Source organism: Etheostoma cragini, chromosome 11 (genome assembly GCF_013103735.1).
Source record: "Etheostoma cragini isolate CJK2018 chromosome 11, CSU_Ecrag_1.0, whole genome shotgun sequence".
NCBI lineage: Eukaryota > Metazoa > Chordata > Actinopteri > Perciformes > Percidae > Etheostoma > Etheostoma cragini.
Window position 1 is genome coordinate 7,240,814 of NC_048417.1, and position 8,799 is coordinate 7,249,612.

The 8,799-nt window shown below is 42.0% G+C and overlaps 1 protein-coding gene across 2 annotated transcripts in view; it reads left to right on the forward strand.

Annotated features, from left to right (window-relative positions):
• Positions 1-7,005, forward strand: part of arhgap20 (Rho GTPase activating protein 20) — a 51,077-nt gene extending 44,072 nt beyond the window's left edge. For both annotated transcript variants that reach the window (XM_034885475.1, XM_034885476.1), the window contains exons 14-15: positions 3,225-3,339; positions 4,711-7,005. In XM_034885475.1, the coding sequence (XP_034741366.1) occupies positions 3,225-3,339; positions 4,711-6,377 (1,782 nt within the window). In that variant the 3' untranslated portion in view covers positions 6,378-7,005. The remainder of the gene's footprint in view (positions 1-3,224; positions 3,340-4,710) is intronic.
• The last annotated feature ends 1,794 nt before the right edge of the window (positions 7,006-8,799 follow it).

Sequence of the window (8,799 nt, forward strand, 5' to 3'; positions counted from 1 at the left end):
TCATACACGTGTGCAGATAGTCTACAGTATGTTCTCCACCTATCCTGTAAAGGTATTTTATACTGTGGCATTCATAGAAAGTCCACTCTCAACTTGCCTTTTATTGTTGTTGGATTGTTGTTGCCTTTTATTGTATTGTTATTGTACAAATTGTTTTTTTATCTATAAGTTGATGGATAAGTGAAAGTCTCCTGGATGGCCACAGGGTTTCTGTAACTGCTCTGTTTCACGTAGCAGCCCCTTTCTGAGTGACATTGAGGAATGCTAAATAAGTGATTGAAGGAGGGCCAGGAGGCTAACTGAAAGCGAGAGCAGATCTTAAAAAATCAAGAGAGGGAAGTAGAAAGGGAAACTAAAGAGATAAGAGGAGCGGACAGAATTAAAGTGGTGACATTAAACATTAGAGAGAACAAGGACAGGAAGAGGTAAAAAGGCTTCTATTTCAGAGAGATGTCAGTAGTTGTGCAGTAAGCATGTTATCTAATCAACGAATTGTCCCTCCCAACCCTGTGGCCCCTCAGCGTCTGTTACCGTCACAGTAGGCACCCGTTGGCGTATTATAAAGAGCGACAAAGTACAAAAGAGGTCAGGGAGGGTAAGACTTTCACCCAGGAGACCGCTTTTCATGTCTCATGTGAAACCAAAAGTCAACCTATTTATACAATATGTAACGTACTTAACTAACATCACATATGTAAGTTACGTAATAACCATACATAATCTAACCCAAACCATATTTTCCTAAAACTAACAAAGTAGTTTTGTGCCTTAACTTAACCCTACTCTACACATTGAAAAATGACACCAGAGCGTCAAAAACACGTGAAGCCAATGCTAATTTTCATAGGCCGATTATCCGAGTCCTGACTTTCTGTACTGAAGGTCCCGGCTTCAACATAGTTTGACATTACATTTGACAATACATTTCTGCTTGATGTGTCACAAGAGCTCATCTTATGCATTGGTTAATAAACACATTCTTACAGTACCAGTTGACAGTTAAAATGAATGTCAGAGGATGTGCTGTTCTTCAGGATGACACAGTGGAATGTCACTGATCACTGTAGCAGACAGATGTCACAGTAGCAACAGTATCTGAAGGTAAATATATATATCTACCTTAGGGTACGTTCACCCTCCGGGAAGCCAATCACTGACATTCCAGTGTTTTTTTCCAGTGGTTTATGCAGGCAGATAGTAAAAATGATGTAGAAAGGTGTGCAGATACAACGACTCAGCAACTGTAGATTAACTACCTGCAGACTTTAGTAGCGTCGGCCAAATCCAGACACTTACCGAGACTATCTGTCCAGTCTGAGTTTTCTCTCACACAACTGTTGGACATACACATGTCCCATCTAAACAAGTTCCTTCAAGAGGCTATTTTGCTGCTGTTCCGTGTCTCCCGCTTAGCGCCTCCCAAGACAGTTGTGATTGGTTTAAAGAAATGCCGATAAACCAGTGCATGTTTTTCTGCCATCATCGAATGCTGTGTGGAGTAGCCAGACCCTCGTCCACAGTGTTGTGGAGGATGGCCCGGCAAGGTGAGACTAGGGATAAAAGAGCTGAGACAGTAAATACATCAGTCTCTACAGCAAAGTATAAGGGACCTCAGGATTTTCATACAGCAGTCATTAACACATGTGGCATCTAGAGGGGTAGTGTACAAACAGAGGACATAAAACCAGGATGTTAATGTTGTATTGCTCTCTGGTAACAGCTGTGAGGTATTCCTCTAACTGTGCCTGATTACAAGAATGAAACAACCGTGGAACTTATTACATTTTGTAAAAGCTTTCATCTCCCATCATCTGTTTTGTTTTATTCATATTTTAATCAAAATTTGGTCTAATATCAGGCCCAGAAAGTTCAAGTTCAAGACCCTTATTTGTCCCCGAGGGACGATTCATTTTGCATTTATTATCAGGCCCAGAAAGCCTTTATTTTTCAAACAGATGAGAAGAAATCACAGTGTACTGAAAAGAACCATTAATATGTATGAACTTGTTGATTGTTTGTTTATAGAAAAGAGAAAAATGACACTTGATTCATGAAATAAAAAAACAAAAAAACGTTTTAGTGGGAACAGGTTATACTATCTCACCTTCTTTTCCGATTATTTTGCTTGCTTTAAGACTTTTATAACTTGTTAATAGACATATAGACAAGTACTTTCCAAAGTAGCCTGGTTGTGCGCTGTAACTAGACAGACTCTTCTTCTGAACATTGAGTCATACAAAGCATATGGACACCATACAGTAACATGTATGAACAGACAACATCTGGCCCAACAAACAAACACAGTGAGGCCCTAAAAAGGGTCGCAGGAACCCAGCAACGGCAAGAAAAAACAAATTTAAAAACACAACAGACAGATTTCAGTGGAAATTTCCACAAGTTGGGGAGGATATGATTCCAGCGTCTCTGAGTGGCCCTGGCGACTATTTGTGACATAGCACGTCATATGCGTTTAGTAAGTTGTTTCTGATTAATTTAAAAGGTGGTGTTTTCAGCCAAGAAATGGACTTTTTTGAAGACAGATTGCAACTGGGCTGATAATGCCTTTGAAACACAGACAGTCTGCATGTTTCAAAACTTCAGTCAAACCAAGTTCCTGTTAAAGAACAGAGCCAACCATTCACAAAATGTGAAATTTCCTCTATGGCATATTTTCAAAATATGATGACAAATATATTAATATCCATATATCATATATATATATATATATATATATATATATATACCATGTATATATATATATTTATACTTCAAAGATCGTCCTCAGCGCAAACAAACACTTACTCTTCTCAGAATAATAATAAAGGACACAAAAACACAACTATGGACAGCTGTTTGGAGCTGATATTACACAGTTATTTAGGTCAAGAATTTCAAAAAACAAAGCAAGAAGTAGCTACATTACAGGAGACCACATACTAGTTTCACCCTGCAGTGTGAATATAATGATTTCCATTTTTTGTGAGTTTACTCACCATGGTGTTGGAAACAGATACTTGGAAACTGCATATTTTGCTGAATTACTGCTACACTTTGTCTGTTTCTCCCAAGTCACTGCTTCAGCAAATGAAGCTCTTCATAGAGAGTAACAGAATAACACCTTCAGCCAACTTTATAACACTGAAAATAAATAGTCAGCAGCTGCAGCAAAAGCAAAGAAATGTCAACGTGTTCACTCTATAACCCGGTGGCGTTTCTTCATGCAGGTGTGTGAGCTCATTCGCCTCCTCATAGAGAACTGTATCAGCGTCCTGGGAGAAGACGTCACCTTGCTTTTCAGAAGCTTCAGCCAGAAGAGCAGCAGCAGTGACCACGGATCAGGTAAGAACTGGGAGTCAGCACAAGAGAGGGGATGATAAAATCTAACAGAATTATGTTAAAGATGGAGGCCAAGTCAGTCACATTTCTGACCCATCTCTGTAACATGTGTAGATGAAAGGCTATGAAGGACATGACCGGAAAGTTTTGCTGTTTTCAAACTAAAGAAAAAAAAACAAAAAAAATTGATTTTTAAAAGCTGTACAATTTCATGAGCATATATTAGAAATGTCACATTGTACAAAACAAGGACGACACTCAAAATAGAAGAACCGATTCCTTAAAATGCAGTTCTTCATCCTTTAGTTTGTAGTCATAATGCATGCAGTAAAAGTGCACAACTAAGTCTGTTTAAAACTATGTGCAGACATAATATCTTCTTGTCACCTTCCAATTGAACACCTTTTTCATTTTGGTCAGATCAAAAAAAACAATTGTACTTTTCACTGATGTTGAAAATATCTGAAAATAAAAGGAGAAGAAGAAATTAAGTCAAATTTAGACTACATAAATATTGTTCTTTAGGAGGGTCACGATCAAGTTTAGAGTCTTGAGCGAAGTGTGCGACTAAACAACAGCTCCCTATCTGAAAGTGCTTAACTGTCAATGCTCCAGTGTGTTACACCTCGAAATATTGTTACAAGGTGGTTTGAGGCTGATTAGACTAGGTGTGTGTGTGTGTGTGTTTGTGTGTGTGTGTGTGTGTGCGTGTGTGTGCACGTGTGTGTGCACGTGTGTGTGCACGTGTGTGTGTGTGGTTAAATGACCGAGGCCTGTTGATTGGGGTCGGCAGATCAACCGGAAGTGATTGACAGGGTCACAGGTGTTGATGAACGCATCACTGAATCTCCTCATTCATAAAGTAACTTTCTTCCCGGACGCTTTAAAAAACACCCAGAGTTGAAGGAGCTTACAGCAGGACAGCACTTTGTCCTCTGTTCTCCGCGTTTCCAGTTTTGAATCGATGTGTTTGTTCGTTTCAGGCCTCATAACGCTTAGTTTCTCTCTCACTTCTGGGAGATGTAGTCACAGATTTAAATGCATTGTTGTAGTAGGTTGATGTGTACATAAAGAAAGCTTGCTTCTTCCTCAACTTGTATTGCTAATTTTGGTTGCTAGTAGGTGGAAATGCCCTTAATTGCAGGATACTTGCATAAAAGGAGATGTCTGCAAAAGCTGTATAATTTGACATGTAATGGTAAAGTAGGACTGTGTGTTTTGTTTTCTAGATTATTGTGTTTTTATGTGTTTTTATGGATTCAATTTTCTTGATCTTGCTTTGATGATTCCACAGTTTACCACTTGTTTAGTCGAAGCACTTCATTGCTTCATCTTCCTCATCCATCACTCTCTCCTTTCCATCTCTCTTCCCAGATGTGTCGTCCTTCCAGATGAATGATTCGTCCTACGACAGTCTGGAGAATGAGCTGAACGACGACCCTGAGTCTCCCTTCCAGGATCAGCTGCCCCTTCGGAACAAGGACAAGCCCGACAGCCGCAGCCGTGACTCCGTCATCACACTCAGTGATTGTGACCCGGATCTCGACCCTGAGACCGATCTCATTCTGCAGCTCCCCCCGCTGGCCAGACCCAGGAGGTTCAGTCCTGCAGTTCGACAGCCTCGCACCCACCAGGCCAACGGCCTTTCACAGGGTCCCAGGAGGCTGAGGAGGAGTTCAGAGCCTGCTTTAGCCGTGGCAAGCACACCGCCCTTGGGCACAGTGACGGTTCACGCCGATAACCACCACCTACCAGTAAGGAAGGCGAGCTATGATGCCGCCATGGAGGGGGAGAGGGAGGTGGATGAGGTGTTTCTGGAGCATGGGTTGAGCGGGCTGCAGCTGAAGGAGGAGGAAGAGGACAGGTGTGAGAAGGGGGGAGCCAAAGTCCAGAATGGCGGGCGGAGGAAAATGAAGCCCCCCCCTCCGCCTCCGTTGCGACTGGATGCCAGTTGTTCCAGTCTGTCTTCACCTGCAACCTCGCCCACAGGCTCCTCCCTCAGCTCTTTAGACTCCGCCTTTTCACAGTACTCTACTGACTACCCCACCAATGGAGCGATTTCATTGGCTGGGCCTGCTCGTCTGTCACCCAGGGACTCCCCCCCTCAGAGGGAATTCCCCCCTCATTGGCCACAGCCCACCCAGGCCCATCGGACCAGTGAAACTCACCCTCATGGTCTCCACCCTAACACGTGGCTCAAGAGGGGCCGCCGCCTGTCACTAAAACAGGCTGATAATGGTCACTCAGAGGAGGACTTGCCTGTGGGAAACCACTCAACCAGTAATGGCTACTCTGTCGGTGCCCCTGAGGCCATGGTGACGAACCAAAACTGCCAACAAAGATCCAGCAGCCCTCCCTCATACCAGCAGGCTCTGCTGCAGCTGCAGCACAGCCGCTCTCCTTTCTACAGGGGGACAGAGAAACCTCCGACGGTCAGAGAGCTGAGGCAGCTCAACAACCAGACACGCACCTACAGACCCCCGGTCCCAACCTCCCCTAACAGCCCCAAACAAAAAACAGGAAGTGAGGTCACACAGAGGCAGGCTAGAAATGAGTGTGTGCAGCCCCCACAGGGTGTTTTCTATGGGCAGAACGCCACAACTTTGGTCCTCAAGAGGCAAAAGTCCCACTCTCTGACTCCAGCCATGGAGGGACACAAAGGGCGGAGGACTCTTCCCCGCAGAGCCTCAGAACCTTCCAAGGTCACCGCAAACTCTATCCCCTTCTCCAGCCTCACCCTGGACAGACCTCGCCCTTCTAAAGGTCCGCCCCAAGATGGCGGCCTGAGAGTTTCAGAGGTTGAGCCCAACCACGCCCACCTCCCTAAACCACGCTTTTGCCTTTCTCCCTCCGCCACCCGAGCTGTAAGGGACTACTTTTCCTCCCAGGGTCAGGAGGATGCAGATGTCTGCCTGCGGAGGAGTCAGGAGGTGGCGCTGGCGATTGTGCAGGGGAAGAGGGAATGGCAGAGCCGGCAGTGCAGTGACCCACAAGTTGACGACTTTGACCAGCTTTTTTTTGCAGAAGAGTCATACGTGTAAATAACAAGTGTGTACAAACAAACTGCTTCAGAGACTGATTTTTATCTGATATGTATATGTAAATGCCTGTCTTCATTGTTAATGTGATAATATTGCCTCATATACAGTGTTTTTCTTCTGGCAGCCATAGTCCTCCAAATACAAAAGGTGTTGCAGTTTTCTGTTATGGTACAGTATATCTAAGGTTTTAAAGGTTTTAAGAGTTTAAAAGGTACAGATGAACTTCCTGCTTCTACATTCCACCTGTTAAAATATTTTCTGATTCCTCGTCCAACATGGAACTATCACAGATGTCTGGCAAACAGTAGATTGAAAGGTTTGTTGATTGAAAGTTGTTGGTTATGTAAGCTCTTTTATGTATTTGACAATGGCATCGCTCTGTAACCCTGCAGTTGGAATTCTCAAATACTTATTTATTAAGTAGTGATACTTCATTCTGTGACTTCATAACAGAGAAGTTTAATTGGACATCTGGAACCCTAAACAAGGATTAAATCTGATGTCAAAACAGTTCACAGTTACAGTTCTTGTGCCAAAATCTAATTCCTCTGAGAGATATTTTTCTCTGGCAGTGTGTCCTTGTTTGCCTTTTGATAATGTTTCATTGCTTATTCAGAAACGAAAAACATATGATGGAAGAAGAGTTCTTTTGCAATTAACAGAAAGGACAAAGGAGCCTATTTTCATTCTCTGGAAATTCGTAAAACAATTTTTTTTATTTTTAGATCCATAAAGACTGATGGGAAACCAAGGCCAAAGAACAGTTATATAATCCATTTTTTTTTTTTTTTTTTTTTCGGGGATACAAATCTTGGTACAACATACGTAGTCGCTGCATGATGAGACTGCTGTGACTTTTTAAAAATACTCTGAACATGCATTTAGCTCTATCCACAACACCTGGGATGTTTGCTGGAGTGGCAGCACACTGTGCATACAGTGCTGCCCATAGGTTTAGGAACCCATGCTAAAGTTGACTAAAAAGAGGAATAAAAAAGTAATTTTGGCCTTTTAAAGGCCAGTTATTTCATGGATCCAGGATACTATGCATCCTGATAAAGTTCTGCTGGCCTTTGTAATTAAAATAACCCCCCATCATAACATAGCCTTCACCATACCTAGAGATTACATTGATTTGATTGATTTCCAAAAGAAGATTCCTTTATTTTTCTTTTTAGTCATCTTTAGCATGGGATCCTAAACTTATGAGCAGCACTGTACCTAAAACCTCTTAAACTATCTTAACAACATCTGTACATTTCATGAGAAATTGCATCTGTAAAGTGAAACTTTTTTCCCCAGAGAGTGAGGTGTTTGTCTGTCTGAATCAGTGAATCAATAAGGCCGGTATTTATTCATATGAGCCGAGTTTTCAGACACACAGCACACAGTGTTGTCCCCTGTAGCTCTGGTTTATATCTCTGTGACCTGGGTGGGAGGGGAGGGGAGGGTAAGGGAGGGGACGGGACCGGACGGGACGGGACGGGGGAGGAAGAAAGAAGAGAACTATCAATGTGTGTGTGTGTGTGTGTGTGTGTGTGTGTGTGTGTGTGTGTGTGTGTGTGTGTGTGTGTGTGTGTGTGTGTGTGTGTGAAAGACAGCTAAGAGTGTTGTTGAATATGATGTGATCATTGATGCCGTGTGCTGAACAGGAATGTGAGAAAACGTGCCATTGAAGGAGAAATATCCTTTATTCTTGCTTGTACATGTATAGCACTTCATTATTCTCAACAAGAAACCCTTTTAGTTTTATTTTTGTGCGTGCGTGTGTGTGCACATGCACGTGCATGTGTGCATGTGTGTGTAGTTGAATGCACCACAGTTTTTCCAACTGTTGTGTGTTTTGCCCATGATAATACTAATTTTGTTCCAGTGCTGCAAACATTGTAGTGCTAATTTCTTAGGTGACACTCAACAATATATGACCCTATTTCACTGTGCATTCATTTACTTTAAAGTATGTAAATTCATGTTTACAGATAACATATTCTTGGCACAATGTAAGAGCAATTTTCCCAAGTATCAGCTGTGTGTTACAGTGTTACTATGAGCTTAACATAGCTTTTTCCCAGGATCCCACACTGCAATAAGGTCATTGTCCTGTTAAGCTTTGCCAATTTGAACAATCTCAAAATGTACTTTATCCTGTATTATGATAAATGTTATCTTCATTACAATGAATTGTGTTCAAAGTGTATAGTTCTGCATATTTATGATACAGAAATATAAAAAATATATATAAATATATTATCCTGTTACTTTGGTATGCTGTGTTGTGTGAGAAAATCAAAAGTGTATTTTTGTACCTGCCAATTCTGCTGCTGCTGACTCTAAAGAAAGTATATTTGCTACAGAATGCACCATTTGTATATTGTGTACATTAGATGTCAAATGTACATGAGAACAAAATGTCATTAAATGT